Raw genomic sequence first — 18,712 nt, 5'->3', positions numbered from 1 at the left:
GAGATGCTTTATGATATTGAAATGTAAGGTGTGGCTATTTGAACTTGCTTTTAGGTAATGGTTTTAGGGAATATGCTATGTTTACCACTTGACTGATGCATTTTATTAAACTGTTGTAAACCATCTTGTGGCCTTCAGGAACAGGAGGTATATGAGATTGAGCAATAAAGAAATAAATATATCAAATTTGCAGATGACACAAGAATATTTAAATTGGTTACAACCAAGCAGATTGTGAGGAACTGCACAAGGACTTTGCCAGACTGTAGAAGTGGCCATCAAAATGGCAGATGAAATTTAATATAGACGAGTGTAAAATGACTGCACCTAGGGAAAAACAATTCTAATTCTACTTATATAATTGCAAGGTTCAGTATTAGGAGTCACCACCCAGTAAAAGGATCTTGGAGTCACTATGGGACAGTACACTGAAATCCTCATCTTAGTGTGTGTAATAATCAAGAATGAACATAAAAAATTAGAGGTTATTTGGAAAACGGAAGAAAGGAAAATATGGAAAATATCATAAACACCTCTGTATAGATTGCCAGTGTGACCATATTTTAAATACTGTGTGCAGTTCTGATCACCCTATCTGAAAAAGGATATAGCATAATGGGAAATGGTACATGGAACAACATTCTGATGAAGAAAGGCTAAAGGTTAAAATTAAATTTTAATCAGTTGCTCACTCCTGTTATACTATCATTGTCCATACTTCAACTTTAATATGATATTCTGATGTCTTTTCTTTTCAGCACTGCCTCTGCTGTTGGTATCAGGAATGCCAACATCAACAACAGGTAAGGAGCTCTGGGGCCTCTTTACTAACTTGGGGTTTTGCAGTTATTGTACAGGAAAGAACTTGCAGTTTAGAGCACTTCCAGTAGTTTCCCATTCTTTGTGCAGAGAAATATTTTTTGGAAAACTTACCTTTTTATTAATTTTCCAATCACATAACATTATAATCTCGTCCCAAAGACAGCTACACTTGAGGAAATTATATCTACCTGATAATTTCCTTTCCTTTAGTCGGGTCATACCATCCTGAATGAGTGAGTGTTATCCCCTCCTACCAGCAGATGGAGATAGAGAAAACTGATATTTTTTCCATTGAACATATGGGTACAACCTGTTAGTGCTCATTGAAAAACTTCAGTTACACCTGCCAAAAAGCAGCAGATGGTCCCTTTGTAGCGCATACCCATGCCCCATCAACCACTGCGTCCGTAGTGATCATTAAGGGCTAGATTCTATATATGGTGCCTAAAATACCCATGTGAAATAAAGGTATTCTATAAATTTAGGCGCGGGTATATAGAATACGTCTATCAATACTGCAGCACCTAAATCTGTATTCATTCATTTTTTAACAATAAAAATCTGGTGTAAATCCATGTGCGTAGATCTAGGCACAGTGACCTGTATTCTGTAATTATGCATGGAAATTTAGAATACCTACAAAATGCCTGCTCCAAAAAGCCACAGATGTCGGGACCTATGCTTTCCAAGGTAACAACACCTGCTCAGCCACACCAGCCTTCAGAAGCTTTCCAGACTCACATATTGTTTAGGAATAAGAAAGACTTCCAGGACTTAAGCAGGGTAGAGATAACAGCTCAAAAGAAACCACCTCACTAAGTACATCCTTTCAAGGGTCAAACCATTAAGCCAAAAAGGATATGGATCATACATTTCCACTGGTCCTTGATGGAAAGACCACGGCACGAGGTCCGCATACCATAGCCAACAAGGCCAATCTGAAGCCACCAGAAGTATGAGATGAGGGTGACGCACAACCCTGCACAAAAGCTGGCCTATCAGCCAAACTGTTTCATGTATGCCGATAATGTTACAATCTATGTCACTTTTAACAAAGATATCGAAGAAATCTTAACCAATATAATATCAGGCCCAGACCTAATGAAATCATGGGCAAACAATTTCAAACTGAACTTAACAGAGAGAAAACCAAATTCTTAATACTAACAAACCTTCACCAACCAATTACTTCTACCTTTACTATTGGTAGCAAAACTTATCCACTGGAGCACAATTTGAAAATCCTGGGAATAATAATTGATCAACATCTCTCATTTGAACCACAAGTAGCCAAATTAGTGTCTAATGTACTCAAATCATTTTGGAAACTAAAAAGACCTTATTTTCAAAACACAATTTTCAGATCATTAACTCAATCCTTGGTATGATCAAAATTTCATTACTGCAATGCAGTCTATGCAGGACTTAAGACCTCACTAATCAGAAAATTACAAACTGCTCAAAACACAGCAGTTCATCTTGTACTTAAAACTACCCGATACTCCAAAGCGACCCCAGTTCTACTCAAACTACACTGGCTACCTATATGTTCATGCATTACTTTCAAATTATAGCATTCACCCACCAAATAATTTATGGTTCATCCCCATCTTACATGCAGAATCTTATAGAGCTATCAACACGCAATGCCAAAAAATCATCCAGAGACCTTCTTGTATTACACTTCCCTCAATGTAATAAAATCAAATATAAAACTATCCACAATGCTGGATTTTCATACCAAAGTACAACCAGATGGAACTCTTTACCCAAACAACTCCGTCAAACTGAAGACTTTCTCATATTTGTAAGCTATTGAAAACTCACTTGATAAGATCGACCTCTAACAATAGAAATGACTAACCCTCTAACTAAACTTGCAATAACAACAACTTTGTCCATATTCACATTCTGTCCTATGTATTACAAGCATGTATGATCAGGATTTAAAGTTATGCTGTTATTAGAAGATAGATAGATAATAGATAGATAGATACACACACATATACTTGTTCTATGTATTCAGAACGCTTTGTCAGTTCTACTTTTGTTATATTGTGAGCCACATTGAACTTGAATCCTTTGAGCTAATGTGGGATATAAATGTCATAAATAAATAAGACTAAAGGGGCTCCTCCACCAACCAGGCTAACAAGGGCATCTATACCCTGCAAGGCCGTCTCCCTCCTGCAGCTAAAGAAATGCTCCATCTTGGCATTGAAGTGTGTAGCCATCAGGTAGAACACCATTGTCCCCCACTGGTCCTAAATGAGCTGGAAGGCTGCTGGCTCCTGATCCCATGCTCTTGAATCCAATAGGAATGGATGAGTAAGTCCACCTGGACATTGTCCTTCCTGTGATATGGACCACTGAGAAGGCTTGCAGATGCACCTCTACCCATTTGGCAGAGGATCTCTACTTCCAACACCACCACCTGGCTCCTGGTGCTACCTTGCTTGTTGATATAAACCACCATTGTGGAATTATCCACCATCACTGGACCACCTTCATCCTGAATCAGGGAGTGGAGGAGTGGCCTAGTGGTTAGGGTGGTGGACTTTGGTCCTGGGGAACTGAGAAACTGAGTTCGATTCCCACTTCAGGCACAGGCAGCTCCTTGTGACTCTGGGCAAGTCACTTAACCCTCCATTGCCCCATGTAAGCCGCATTGAGCCTGCCATGAGTGGGAAAGCGCGGGGTACAAATGTAACAAAAAAAAAACAACTCCCAGATAGCTACGCGCATGGCCGTGTCACCAGGCAGTTGGACTGGTCCAGGACATTTCTAGCAGGGACCAAGTCTCCTGTGCCACATGGCCTAGGCAGTGTGCTCCTCACTTGAGAAGACTCGTATCAGTGGTAACCAGAACCCACTCTGGGGAGTCCAACGAGAACCCCCACAGAGATGAACAGGACTATCTCACCTTTGACAAGGAGAGGCAACTGGCAATCTAAGTCATAGTAGATGACGGCAGAAAAAGACCTACACGGTCCATCCAGTCTGCCCAAGATAAACTCATATGTGTATACCTTACCTTGATTTGTACCTGTCTTTTCAGGGCACAGACCGTATAAGTCTGCCCAGCAGTATTCCCCGCCTCCCAACCACCAGTCCCGTCTCCCATCACCGGCTCTGGCACAGACCGTATAAGTCTGCCCTCCACTATCCACACCTCCCAACCACCAACCCCTCTTCCCCCCACCTGCTCTGCCACCCAATTTTAGCTAAGGTTCTGAGGATCCATTCCTTCTGCACAGGATTCCTTTATGCATATCCCACGCATGTTTGAATTCCGTTACCGTTTTCATCTGCACCACCTCCCGCGGGCGGGCATTCCAAGCATCCACCACCCTCTCCGTGAAAAAATACTTCCTGACATCTTTCCTGAGTCTGCCCCTCTTCAATCTCATTTCATGTCCTCTCGTTTTACCGCCTTCCCATCTCCGGAAAAGATTCATTTGCGGATTAATACCTTTCAAATATTTGAACGTCTGTATCATATCACCCCTGTTCCTCCTTTCCTCCAGGGTATACATGTTCAGGTCAGCAAGTCTCTCTTCATACGTCTTGGAACGCAAATCCCATACCATTCTCGTAGCTTTTCTTTGCACCGCTTCCATTTTTTTAACATCCTTCGCAAGGTACGGCCTCCAAACTGAACACAATACTCCAGGTGGGGCCTCACCAACGTCTTATACAGCGCATTAAAACCTCCTTTTTTCTGCTGGTCACACCTCTCTCTATACAGCCTAGCAATCTTCTAGCTACGGCCACCGCCTTGTTGCACTATTTCGTCACCTTCAGGTCCTCAGATACTATCACCCCAAGATCCCTCTCCCCGTCCGTGCCTATCAGACTCTCCCCGCCTACCACATACGTCTCCCTTGGATTTCTACTCCCTAAGTGCATCATTTTGCATTTCTTCGCATTGAATTTTAATTGCCAAACCTTAGACCATTCTTCCAGCTTCTTCAGATCTTTTTTCATGTTTTCCACTCCCTCCGGGGTGTCCACTCTGTTGCAAATCTTGGTGTCATCCGCAAAAAGGCAAACTTTACCTTGTAACCCTTCGGTAATGTCACTCACAAATATATTGAACAGAATGGGCCCCAGCACCGATCCCTGAGGCACTCCACTACTCACCTTTCCCTCCTCCGAGCGAACTCCATTCACTACCACCCTCTGGCGTCTGCCCGTCAACCAGTTCCTAATCCAGTTCACCACTTCGGGTCCTATCTTCAGCCCTTCTAGTTTATTCAAGAGCCTCCTGTGGGGAACCGTGTCAAAAGCCTTGCTGAAATCTAAGTAGATGACGTCCATAGCACGTCCTTGATTTAATTCTCCTGTCACCCAGTCAAAGATTCAATGAGATTCGTTTGGCACGATTTCCCTTTGGTGAAACCATGTTGTCTCGGATCTTGCAACTTATTGGCTTCCAGGAAATTCACTATCCTTTCCTTCAGCATCGTTTCCATTACTTTTCCAATAACCGAAGTGAGGTTTACCGGCCTGTAGTTTCCAGCTTCTTCCCTATCACCACTTTTGTGAAGAGAGATCACCTCCGCCGTTCTCCAATCCCTCAGAACCTCTCCCGTCTCCAAGGATTTATTAAACAAATCTTTAAGAGGACCCGCCAGAACCTCTCTGAGCTCCCTCAGTATTCTGGGGTGGATCCCGTCCGGTCCCATGGCTTTGTCCACCTTTAGCTTTCCAAGTTGTTGATACACACTCTCTTCCGTGAACGGTGCTTTATCCACTCCATTCTCAGGTGTACTTTTGCCAGTCCCTCGCGGTCCTTCTCCAGGATTTCTTCAGTGAAAACAGAACAAAAGTATCTATTTAGCAAATTGGCTTTTCTTCATCATTATCTACATAGCGTTTCGCTGTATCTTTTAGTCTTACAATTCCCTTTTTTGTCTTTCTCCTTTCACCAATATACCTGAAGAAGTTTTTGTCTCCCCTTCTTACATTTCTAGCCATTTGTTCTTCCGCTTGCGCCTTTGCCAGACGTACCTCTCTCTTGGCTTCTTTCAGTTTCATCCGATATTCCTCCCCGTGTTCCTTTTCTTGAGATTTTCTATATTTCCGGAACGCTAACTCTTTAATCTTTATTTTCTCAGCCACTTGCTTGGAGAACCATATCGGTTTCCTTTTTCTCTTGCTTTTATTTACTCTCCTTACATAACGGTCTGTGGCCCTATTTATTACTTCTTTCAGCCTGGACCACTGTCCTTCCACTTCTCGTACGTCCTCCCAGCCCATCAGCTCCTTCCTCAGGTATTCCCCCATTTTATTGAAGTCAGCTCGCTTGAAATCCAGGACTTTGAGTTTAGAGTGGCCGCCCTCCACTTCAGCCGTCCTGAGAAACTGGAGCCCAGTAAGAAAAGAAGGCTGACTGCAAAAGACGTATGTGCACTTGCATACAAGGCACCACCTCCAAAGTTGCTGCCACAGAGCCCAGGAAATGCAGATAGTCCCAAACTCTGGGAGCTGACAGCTCACACAGTCTGTGCTTCTGGCCTTGAAGTTTGGCCATCTGGTCCTCCGGAAGGCAAACCATCCCCTGTGGTGTGTCAAAGTGGACTTCCAGGAACTCTAGGGCTTGGGAATGGAGCAGGTGACTTGACTCGACCTACCTAGCCCAGACCCTACAGAAGGGTAATTATCTGAGTGGTAGTAATTAACTCTGAGTTGACCGAAATCAATCAATCATTCTGAGAAGGGTGAACCCAAATACCTTGATGCCACAAATATGCCGCCACCACTACCATGACCTTGGAAATGGTGTGGGGAGCCATGACCAACCTGAAGGACAGGGCCCAAAACTGATAGTGGTGCCACAGCACAAAGAAGCAAAGGTACCTATTGTGATGATCTACTAATGGGAATGTGCAAATAGGCCTCTGTGAGATCCAAGGAGTTCAAAAATTTACCCAGATGAACCAAGGCAACCACAGATCGAAGAGGCCAAAAAGAACCTTCCTTCTTTAGGATCATGTACTAAATGGAGTAATGCTCACAAACACCACCACCCCCAGCTCGAGAAGATTCTGCAGAGTAAGAGCGACAGCCTGTCACCTTAACTCCAAGCCACAGGGAGACACCATAGAGGCATTGGGAACATGTGGGCTAGCTCCAGGGAACAACCATTTTCAAACTCCTCCAGAACCTACTGGTCTGATGAGATGCAGGCCCACTCATGGTAGAAGATTTTAGTTTGTAAACTGCTTTGCTATGTCTTCAGGAAAGGCAGTATATCAAATAAGAATAAAGAAAAAATTAACAAAAGAAAACCTGCCTCCTACCGGGACCACAAAGTGGCCTGGTGCACCCTAATTGGATAGAACCTGAGCCTCAGGACCTTTTGAGGCTACGAAAGGAACCTGGCCTACCAGCTGCTGAAGTCTGGGCCATCGAGCATCAATGCGCCCCAACGTGGCCAGCCCCCTTAGAGCAACCTCTAGTTGCTGGGTACTGCTGAGAACCTTTATGCCTATGTTCAGGAAGCTGAAGATGCCTAGCTTTACTCATATCCTTCACTAGTTTCTCCATGTCATCTCCAAATAGCAACTGTCCCTGAAAGGGCAGTTGACCGAGAAACTTCTTGGAGGCCACGTCCTCAAACCAATGGTGCAACCACAACCAACGGTGACGTACCACAGAGGAAGCTACAAAGCGAGAAGATAAATGCACCAAATCCTAAAGGACGTCAGCCAGGAAGGCTATGCCCAACTCCAGATGAGAGACCACTGTGGACTCCAGCAACTGCTGCAACCAATGCAGCATATCAGTAGCCAACGTTGCCCCCAAAGATGACAGCCTGTACACTAGACACCACAAAGGCAAACCTGAGCCTAAGCTGCTGATCCATCCACTTCCCATGGAGATCCCTGAGAACTAAACCCCCTTACTCTGCTACAGCGCGTCTACTTTGGGTTACTTCCAGTATTTTTGCAGCTCCTCAGGGGCAAACAAATGCAGGCAAATCTAGGGCACTGGTACCTCTGAAATCCCCATATGGGGACTCCCACTCCACCAACATCATGCGGGAGAGTGCTTTGTGAAGCAGGAAATGCTTCAAGGACCCACCACTCCCTTCAAAAGAGGGCTTCCTTTGGAGGGGTTGGCAATAGGTGCTCTGGAGAGCCCAAGGACTCCAAAACAATGGCAATGAGATGAGAGAGTTCCTCTTGTCTAAAGAGCCTGATCTCTTGTAGGCTGATCCTGTTTAGAATCTGAATCAGAGGGGAGACTTACAGTCTGAGAGACCTTCTGGATCCTCCGGGAGCCACTCCAAGGTGTCTGGAGCCTCAGACGCCATCCAGTCCTACCGCAATGCTAAGCCCTGACAATGGGACCCCAGATGGGGTTCTACCGCTGGGTGAAAGGCCAGCCTCCACCTGTAGGGCTTGCAGAAACTGCACAGAAAGTGCAGTAGGAGAAAAAATGAGACGGGTTCCAACATGGTTGCTATTCCCATCAAGAACATTGGAACCATGGGTCCTGATGCCTCCATGTCCCCTGATTTATTTATTTTGTTACATTTGTACCCCGTGCTTTCCCACTCATGGCAGGCTCAATGCGGCTTACATGGGGCAGTGGAGGGTTAAGTGAGTTGCCCAGAATCACAAGGAGCTGCCTGTGCATGAAGTGGGAATCGAACTCAGTTTCTCAGGACCAAAGTCCACCACCCTAACCACTAGGCCACTCCTCCACTCCACTGATCTTGCCCCTCCCCTAAGACTGTTTCCAAAGTCAAAAACAAGAGGGGCAGACAGAGCCAACAGCTGTGCTCATCTGCTGACTCTTACAGGCAGAGCAGCCTCTGCCAGCAGGCATGTCCGGCCACATGGCTATTGGGCAAAAGCCTGCCTGCTCACTCGAGCAGACCTCAGCATGAGGCTCTGGCATCTCTTCTGTATCTCCCTCCCCACTTCTTCATTTTTTTTACGGCTACAAAGCAGACTGTTGTTTTTTTTTTTTTACTCAATTAGCTTCATTCCTTTAACTAATTAATTAATTTATTTGTTACATTTCTATCCCAAATTTTCCCACTCATTTATAAGCTCAATGTGGCTTACATAGCTCCGGAGAGGCACTTGCGGACTCCGGTGTAGACAAATACAAAGTGATGTTGTGGTAAAACAGTTAGATAAAGCTAATGTGGTATAACCACATTGGGGGATCGTGCAACGGAAAATATGTGTCCTGGTTGAACCGTGCATTAGTTGTGTTGCAGAGATGGGCATTTATGTTTGATTGGTGGGGTATGCCTTTTTAAATAGGTGAGATTTTAGGCCTTTCCGGAAGTTTAGGTGGCCATTCATGTTTTTCAAGATTTCTGGTAAAGCGTTCCACAGTTTTGTGCTAATGTAGGAAAAGTAGGACACATATGTTGATTTGTATTTGAGTCTTTTACATCTTGGGAAGTGCAGATTTAGGTATGTTCTTGCTGATTTTGATGTGTTTCTCGTTGGTAGGTCGATCAAGTCAGACTTGTATTCCGGAGCTAAACCATGGATTATTTTATGAACCAGTGAGCAGATTTTGAAAGTAATTCGTTCTTTGACTGGTAGCCAGTGTAGTTTTTCTCGAAGGGGTTTCGCACTGTCAAATCGGGTTTTTCCAAAGATAAGCCTAGCTGCCGTGTTCTGAGCAGACTGCAGTTTCTTTAAGATTTGCTCTTTGCATCCTGCATTTATTCCGTTGCAGTAGTCCACATAGCTTAGTACCATTGATTGTATCATGTTGCGAAATATTCCCCTCGGGAAGAATTGTTTCACACGTTAATGAGGAAATAAAGTTAAACCAGGCACAGCTAATTAGTTTTGGTGTCTGGGAACTAAAACACCCAGAGTGTTCAGGCAAGAAGGGGAGGGGGAATGGGGACTCACCCCTCTGGCAGAGCCCTGTGGGGCCGAGCCAATGATTGACGCAATGGATGCTAAAAAGCATGACTGGGTGCAGCAGAGCCATGCTTCACACTCCTACGGGTCCAGGTCTCATTACCAGGAACCTGGGGGTAGCCATTAGGCTCAACAACACTGTTCAACCTCAGCCTGCAGAGCAGAGAGCTAGGCCATGGACCAGGAGCACCAGCCTGAACAACCTATCATCTGCTGGAGGGATGAGAAAATACTAGAGTTTTCCACTGTGCACCAGCAGGTTATACTGGTAAGTTCATTGGAAATGATCAGTTTTCTCTACCTCCATCTACTAATAGGAGGGAAAAGACTCTCTCATTCAGGACAGCACAGCCCCAATGACAATGAAGGTAAAATTATGTATAATCATACCTGATAATTTTCTTTCCATTAATCATAGCTGATCAATCCATAGACTGGTGGGTTGTGTCCATCTACCAGCAGGTGGAGATAGAGAGCAAACTTTTGCCTCCCTATACGTGGTCATGTGCTGCCGGAAACTCCTCAGTATGTCGATATCAAAGCTCCATCCACAGGACTCAGCACTTAGAGAATTACACCCACGAAGGGACACTCTGCCCAGCTCACCACCGCCGAAACGGGGGAGGGGAATTAACCCAGCTCATCCCCACACAAGTGGGGGAGGGGAATCCGTCCAGCTCATCCCCGCGGAGCGGGGGAGGGACACCACACCCGCCGATGCGGGGGGATCTGGCTTATCCTGCAACCGCAACCGCGGGAGGAGCTGACTGACCCTAACACCGCCGAAGCGGGAGGGGTACAAAGCTGCCCTACAGCCGCACGAAGCGGGAGGGAGTGCCGGCAGAATTTTAAGTCTCAATCCAGCCCCGTAAAACGGAGGGGAGAGGAATGCAGCAGCTCACTGTAACACAAACTCGTCTTAACTCTTGAAGAATCCAAGTGAAAAACTTGAACACGAAGTCTTTCTGAAGTAACTGAAGACTAAACTTGAACCTGAAATGCAACCAGAATAAAAACAGTACAGATATCTGGGAGGGGCTATGGATTGATCAGCTATGATTAATGGAAAGAAAATTATCAGGTATGATTATACATAATTTTACCTTCCATATCATCAAGCTGATCAATCCATAGACTGGTGGGATGTACCGAAGCAGTACTCACCCAGGGCGGGACATAGAAAATCCCTGACCTCAACACTGAAGCTCCAAACCGGGCCTCCGCCCGTGCGGCCACAGTCAAACGGTAATGCTTGGAGAATGTATGAGCCGAAGCCCAAGTTGCCGCCCTTGCATATCTCTTCCAAGGAACGGATCCGGCCTCTGCCATCGAGGTCGCCTGAGCTCTCGTGGAGTGAGCCTTCAGCTGGATAGGCGGCACCTTCCCTGCTGGCCACATAAGCCGCTGCAATGGCTTCCTTGACCCATCTTGCCACTGTAGGCTTAGCAGCCTGCAGACCCTTACGAGGACCTGCAAACAGGACAAACAGATGATCCGATTTCCGGAAATCATTGGTCACTCCAAGTATCTGATGATGACTCGTCTCACATCCAGATATTTAAGAGCAGAGTAACTCCCTTGGGTAGTCCTCCCTACGAAAGGAAGGGAGACATAGCTGCTGATTCACATGGAAGCGAGAAACAATCTTGGGCAGGAAGGAAGGCCACTAGTGCGAATAGTCACCCCTGCCTCAGTGAACTGTAGAAAAGGCTCTCGACATGAGAGCGCCTGGAGCTCGGAAACTCTTCTGGCTGAAGAGATAGCCACCAAAAAGACTGCTTTCAACGTCAGTTCTCTTCAGAGATGCCCTTGACAAGGGTTCAACGGCGGCTTCTGCAATGCTCTTAGCACCAGGTTGAGATTCCACGCAGGCACCACTGAGTGCAGAGGATTGGGCGCAGGTGATTAACCCCCTTGAGAAAGCGCACCAACATCTGGCTGCGAAGCCAGGGAAGCACCTTCAGGCGGCCCCTGAAGCAACGCAGAGCCGCTACCTGGACCCTTAAGGGAACTGAGCGACAGGCCTTTGTCCAGACCTTCTTGCAGGAACGCCAACACTGAAGAAATTGGAGCAGTGAAAGGAGAAAGAGAGCCTGCTTCACACCACGCTGCAAAGATACGCCAAACCCTGGCGTAAGAAGTAGAAGTAGAGCGTTTCCTCGCTCTCAGCATAGTGGCGATGACCTGTCTGAGAAGCCCTTCTTCCTCAGACGCTGCCGGCTCAATAGCCAGGCCCGTAAGACCAAAGGGGGAGGGATCCTACCATCACCACGGGACCCTGATGTAACAGGCCCTGCTCCACTGGCAGCCGCAGAGGATCGTCGACTGAGAGCCTGATCAAGTCCGCATACCAGGAACGCCTGGCCAATCCGGACCCACCAGGATTATCCTGCCGGATGCTTTGCCACCCGGTCTAGTACCCTGCCCAACATGGGCCAGGGCGGGAACACATAGAGAAGCTCTTGTGTCGGCCATTGTTGGAGAAGAGCATCTACTCCCAGGGATCGAGGGTCCCATCCTCTGCTGAAAAAAGCGCGGCACTGGCAATTGGTCCGATGACGCCATCAGATCTAGGCTCGGCTGGCCCCAGCGCTTTGTGAGTCCAAGACGCTCTGAGCAGATAGCTGCCACTCTCCGGGCTCCAAGGTATGGCGACTGAGAAAGCCGCCTTGAACTTCATGACTCCGGCAATGTGGGCCGCTGACAGCTGTTCCAGGTTCGCTTCCGCCCACTGGCATAGACTCATAGCTTCCTTGGCTAGAGGGGCGCTCTTGGTACCATCCCTGGCGGTTGACATAGGCCACAGCCGTGGCATTGTCCGACAGGACCCGTACAGGCTTCAACACCAGTACCGGGATGAACTCCAAAAGCGCCAACCGAATGGCTCTGAGTTCCAGGAGGTTGGATAGACCACTTTGCCTCTGCAGGAGACCAGAGCCCCTGCGCTGTCCTTCCCAAGCGTGGGCTCCCCAGCCCGATAACGAGGCGTCCGTCGTGACGACATCCACTCTGGGGACACCAAGAGCATTCCCGCAGACAACTTGCCTGTCTGCATCCACCCAGCTCAGCGCCTTGCGCACTGCTGGATCAAAGGGAAGACGCCCGCATAATCCTCCGACATCGGAGTCCAGCGCTGCAGCAGAGAGTGTTGTAGTGGTCTCATATGAGCCCTGGCCCGAGGGCACTACTTCCAATCGTGGCCGTCATAGAGGCCCAACAGCTGCACATAGTCCCAAGCCCGAAGAGGAGAGTCTACTAGGAACTGGTCCACCCTGAGCCTGAAGCTGACAATTCCGATTGTCTGGCAGGAAACACTCTGCCCACTTGGGTGTCGAATCGAACTACCAGATACTCCAGGGACTGAGTCGGGCGCAGCTGGCTCTTCTCCCAGTTGATGATCCATCCCAGGGACTCAAAAGAGCACCTACCCGGTCCACAGCTTTGCCGCACTCTGCATAAGAGGGGGGCTCGGACTCAACCAGTCGTCCAGATAAGGATGGACTTGTACTCCTTCCTTTCGCAGGAAGGCCGCTATGACCACCATTACCTTGGAAAAGGTCCGCGGAGCAGTAGCCAACCCGAACGGGAGGGTTCTGAACTGGAAGTGTCGGCCCAGGACTGCAAAACGCAGAAAGCGTTGATGAGGAGGCCAGATGGGAATATACAGGTACGCTTCCTTGATGTCCAAGGATGCCAGGTACTCCCCTGCCTTCACTGCCGCTATAACAGAGCGGAGAGTCTCCATGCGAAAGTGCCGCACTTTCAAGGCCCGATTGACCCCTTTGAGGTCGAGGATAGGCCGGACAGAACCTCCTTTCTTTGGTACCACAAAGTAAATGGAGTAACGCCCCTTGCCAAGCTGACTTTCTGGCACCGGAACGACCGCACCCAGGCGGATCAGATTGTCCAAAGTCTGCTGCACTGCCACAGCTTTGACCGGAGACTTGCAGGGAGAGAGTACAAACCCGTCTCTTAAGGGTCGGCAGAACTCTAGCTTGTAGCCGGCTCTGATGACTTCCAGCACCCAAGCGTCTGAAGTTATTGTGGTCCACTCGCCCAGAAACGAGGACAGCCGTCCTCCAATCTGCACTGGGGCGTGGACCAAACCCCGTCATTGGGTACGAGACCCTGGGGGAGGACCGGAGGGAGCACCTCCGGGACGGCGGTCTCTGCGAAGGATGCTGCTTGGGGGAGAAATTCCCTCTTAAAGGAAGAGGGGGCAGAAGCACCCAGACCTGCGCCCGGGCGGGTACCGACGGGCTTCCTGAAACCGTCCTCTGGAGGGTACCAGGACGAGCAACTAGCCCGAGCCCTGACCTCCGGTAACTTCTGCCCTTAGACGTGCCGAGATCGGTCACGATTTTGTCCAGCCGACCCCAAAGAGCAGCTTGCCTTTAAAAGGCAATCTAGCCAGGCGGGATTTTGAGGCGTGGTCAGCAGACCAATGTTTCAGCCAAAGCCACCGCCGCGCAGAGACAGTCTGAGCCATGCCTTTAGCTGAGGCTCTCAAGACATCATACAGCAAGTCTGCCAAATAGGCTAAGCCCGATTCCAGGGCTGGCCAATCATCCCTCAAGGAATGATCCGAGGGGGAAGCCCGCTGCACCATAGTCAGGCACGCCCTGGCCACATAGGAGCCGCAACTGAGCCTGCAAACTTAAAGCAGCCGCCTCAAAGGACGACCTTAAGGCCGCCTCCAATCTCCTGTCTTGGGCGTCCTTTAGGGCCGTGCCACCTTCCACCGGCAATGCCGTTTTCTTAGTCACCGACAGTGATTAAAGAATCCACGGTAGGCCACAGATAGGCCTCACGTTCACCTCACAGCCCAAAGGATAGAGGCGGGACATAGCCCTACACTTTAAGGCTCGCCTTCTGGGGCATCATCCCATTGAGCCGAAATTAAGGTGTGCATGGCATCATGCACGTGGAAGGTTCTAGGCGGGCGCTTCGTCCCCAGCATAATGGCAGAGCCAACAGGGGCTGAGGGAGAGACGTCCTCCGGAGCGGATATCTTCAAAGTGTCCAGCCTGTAACACCAGGTTGGGCAAATCCTCTGGGCGAAAACAAGCCGCGCTGCAGAGGGGTCAATCCGCTCCATCCGAGCGGGGATCCGTCTCCTCCAAGGAATCCGCAAAGGACGTTGGGAGACCTCAGACACGCTGCCTCATCTACATCGGAGGAGACAAATTCCTCCAAGGCTGGAATCAACCCGAGGGCGTCTACCTCTGGGAACCTCAACCTCTTACCAGAGGAGGGAGCGGGGGCAGTGTGTGCATGAGGAAGGCCCGATGCAGCAGCAAAACAACTCGGGGGAGAACCCCCCAGACTGTGCACTTCCGCAGCCTGGGCAACAGCCCCTAGGCGCGCTCTCAACGGCGCTCGCAACAGCGGGGGAGAGGACATGCTGCGCATCCAAAATGGCGTTCCGGCGCGAAAACTCTGCGAAGGAGGCCCGGCCGCGGGGAGAACGGCTCTTAACTTTAGCCGCTTCTGTGCCGTCGCCCAAATATTAAGGGCGTTCATGGCATTAATGTCTCCAACCTCAAGGGCGGCCCAAGAAGAAGCCGTCCGAGCCGCGTGGCCGGCCAAGATGGCGGAGGCGAGGAGCGGGGGATTGGGCGTTTATGGCGGGAAAAACCGCCACGCCGGAGGAAGGACCGGGGACATGCATCGGTCGCGAAACTGTCACCCACCAAGGGCGAATCAGGCTTGAAGACCCCCGCATCCCCTCTAGAAGCGCTCGAGCGACCCGGGGAGCGACCCTTTGCGCCCTCGCCCTCCGACGCCAATGTGCCACGAGGAGAAGAATCGGGGAACCCCCTGCCCGCTATAAAAGGTAAAATTACCTGCTGTCCGCCTCCGAGTTGTAACGACCTGGTGTCTCAGTGAGTAGCTGCAATAGACGCTTAAATAACGTCGAAATAAACGCCTTTTAAGGCCGTTCAAATTTTTTTTTTTTTTTTTTTTTTTTTAACGGAGCCAGCGGGAGGGGGGAGAAAGGAGGGACCTGGCACCACCCAGGTTTGCACTTGCTCAAAAGAGCCCCTCAACCCCAGGCACTCAACAAAACCTAAAAATTAGGCTTGGAGGCCTAGGGCCAGAGCTGCTGCTGTGTGTGACCACAACACTGCTGAGATAGAGAACATACTGAGGAGTTTCCGGCAGCACATGACCACGTATAGGGAGGCAAAAGTTTGCCTCTCTATCTCCACCTGCTGGTAGATTGGACACAACCCACCAGTCTATGGATTGATCAGCTTGATGATTATGGAACAAATATTAACTCAAACATCTTAAGCAAGCAACTCCCATACCCTGAACTGTACCCTGGGTTCAAGGCAAAGCATCTCTCATGCACCAAATACCGTTCATTCACCTCCAATCTACTTATACATTCACCTCTCAACACCTTGTACCATGGATTCCACATTTCCATGCTTTCATCGCTCTTCCAGTGATCTTGTATGCAAGCACATATTTGTGTGGAGGTGTAGCCTATGTTAGTGCAGCAGCCTGAGAACCTGGGGAATTAGGTTCAATTCCCACTGCAGCATCTTGTGACTCTGGGCAAATTACTTACTCTCCACTGCCTCAGATACAAATGACTACCTATATATATGATATGTAAACTGCTTTGATTGTAATCACGGAAAGGCAGTATATCAAATCCCAGGAGGAGTAGCCTAGTGGTTAGTGCAGTGGACTTTGGTCCTGGGAAACTGAGTTTGATTCCATTTGCAGCTCCTTGTGACTCTGGGCAAGTTACTTAACCCTCCTTTGCCCCTGGTACAGAATAAGTACCTGAATATATGTAAACCGCTTTGAATGTAGTTGCAAAAACCTCAGAAAGACAGTATATCAAGTCCCATTCCCCCCTTCCCCTTTCAAACTTTGGGGTTCTTCCAATTAGCAGGAAGGGTTCCTTACTGCCAAAAAACAAGGTGTTTTTTTGGAAGCTGAGCTTTTATCCCCATGTCCAGCTTGGAAGGCATATGCAAGAGTAGGTAAACTTACAAGTCCATGGTCTTAGCTATATAAACAAGGGCTTTGGTTTTCTTCTTAAATTTACTCCCAGTCATACTGGACAAGTGGGCAGAATCCCAGAAAATATGATAATATGCGTAATGGTTACACAACCTCCAACACAAGTTATTCAAGGTACTCTTCACTGCCTTCAACCTGGCTGCTGTCATGTAGCCCCTAGTGAGAATTTTATGCTGGAGAGTTGGGAATTCCTAAAAAAGCACTACAAGCCTGAAAGCTAAGTTTTTCTAAATCTATGTATTTTCAGATTTTTGAGTTTGATTTGATTCATAGATTCTATACTGCTGGCTTGCGTAATCTATACTATACTGGAAAAAAGGGGGGGGGGGGGACTTCTTTCCTCTCACTTGCAGCGTTGCTTGCTGCTATAATTTGCTATATTTCTATCCTCCAGCTGACTTTATAGGATCCCTGGAGAGAAATTTAGGACAGTATGTTTCTAGACATTTAAACTAGAGAGTGGGGGGTGACAAAAGGAAGCAAGTGAATTCAGAAAGTCACCCCCAGGAAAAACATGATGGCCTGTAGGAAAAGTAATGTTATTATAGAAAACCAGGCCAAAAGTAAAAGGTTTCAAGATTTATAAGCCCTGATGTTTGAGGAAAGACCTTGGATATTGTTAGCCATTACAAAGGTATGGTTCAATGATTTTCAGGAATGGATGCGAAGCTATAATCTTTTTAGGAAGGATAGGGGAGGTCCAAAATGGTGAAGTAGCACTGTATGTAAAAAATTAATATTAGAGCAGCAGAAATGCAGGGAATTTGGGGAAAGGAAGCAGCTATATGGATTGTCCTGGAAAGAGAAGCTGGAACGTGTATCTAGACGGGTTGTTATCTACAGACTTCCAGCACAAATGGAGAAGCTGGACCAAGGAATCTGATCAAGATACCATAAACTTGGTTCTGTTTGCTGTGAGATTTCTACTTGTTTGATGGGATTGGAATGTCCCATCAGCAGAACTGGAAAGAGCAGAGAGATTATGGATGCCTGTCAAACTGCTTTCTCAGATAAATGGTGGAAGTAACCATGAGGGAAGGGTCAACACTGGATCTAGTGCTCACAAATGGAGGAAGGTTTCCAATGTCTGGGTGGGTTCCCACCTTAGGCATTTGTGATCATCACAACAATATGGTTTGATACAAGAGCAAAAGCGGAGTGCAGGTACACAAAACTCAAAGTACTGGATTTCAGACATGCTTGATTTAGTAAAATTGGAGAATACCTGAAGAAGGAGCTGATGGCATGGTTAGGCATAAGAGAAGTAGAAGGGAAATGGTTCCAATCTGAAAACTGCTATAAACATGGCAACAGATCTTTATAAAAGAAAGTAAACAAAACATGAGAAACAAGAAGCCTATATATTTCTCCAAACAAATGCCCGAAAAAAAAATAAGGGCAAAAGAGACTGCGTTCAAGAAATACAGAAGAATGCAACAAGAGGATCATGGAAAAGATTACTAGATTAAACTAAAAAAACAAAGAGGGAAATATGGCTAACAAAAGCACTGGTGGATGAAAAAAATTGCAAAAGATGTAAAGAGAAGTGACAAGACCTTTTTCAGGTATATTAGGGAAAGAAGAAAAGCTAGGAATGGAATTGTACGACTGAAAGATGCTGAGAACAGCCACATGAAGAGTATACTAAACAAATGCTTCTCTTTGGTCTTTACAGAAGAAAATCCTGAAGAAGGACTGGTTGGCTGCCCAGAGTATATCTGGGAATGGAGTAGATATTGTCATTGTTCACAGAAGAAAACATTTATAAACAACTTGAAAATCTGAAAATGGACAAAGCTATGGGGCCAGATGGGATACATCTCAAGATACTGAGGAAGCTTAGAGAAATCTTTAGCAGGACCTCTTTAAGATTTATTTAATAGATTTTTAGAGACCTGAGAAGTTTTGTGGGATTGGAGGCTTTCTTCACAACAGCAGGA

At 47.5% G+C, this 18,712-nt stretch overlaps 1 protein-coding gene across 2 annotated transcripts in view; it reads left to right on the top strand.

Moving 5' to 3' along the window:
• The window catches only part of LOC115474306 (venom serine protease inhibitor-like), a 187,787-nt gene that overhangs the window by 160,349 nt on the left and 8,726 nt on the right, over positions 1–18,712 (top strand). For both annotated transcript variants that reach the window (XM_030209730.1, XM_030209733.1), the window contains one exon: positions 759–803. In XM_030209730.1, coding sequence (XP_030065590.1) covers positions 759–803 — 45 coding nt within the window. The remainder of the gene's footprint in view (positions 1–758; positions 804–18,712) is intronic.

Source organism: Microcaecilia unicolor, chromosome 7 (assembly GCF_901765095.1).
Source record: "Microcaecilia unicolor chromosome 7, aMicUni1.1, whole genome shotgun sequence".
NCBI lineage: Eukaryota > Metazoa > Chordata > Amphibia > Gymnophiona > Siphonopidae > Microcaecilia > Microcaecilia unicolor.
The sequence above is the reverse complement of the archived record's forward strand: the minus strand, read 5'-3'. Positions and strand labels throughout refer to the sequence as shown.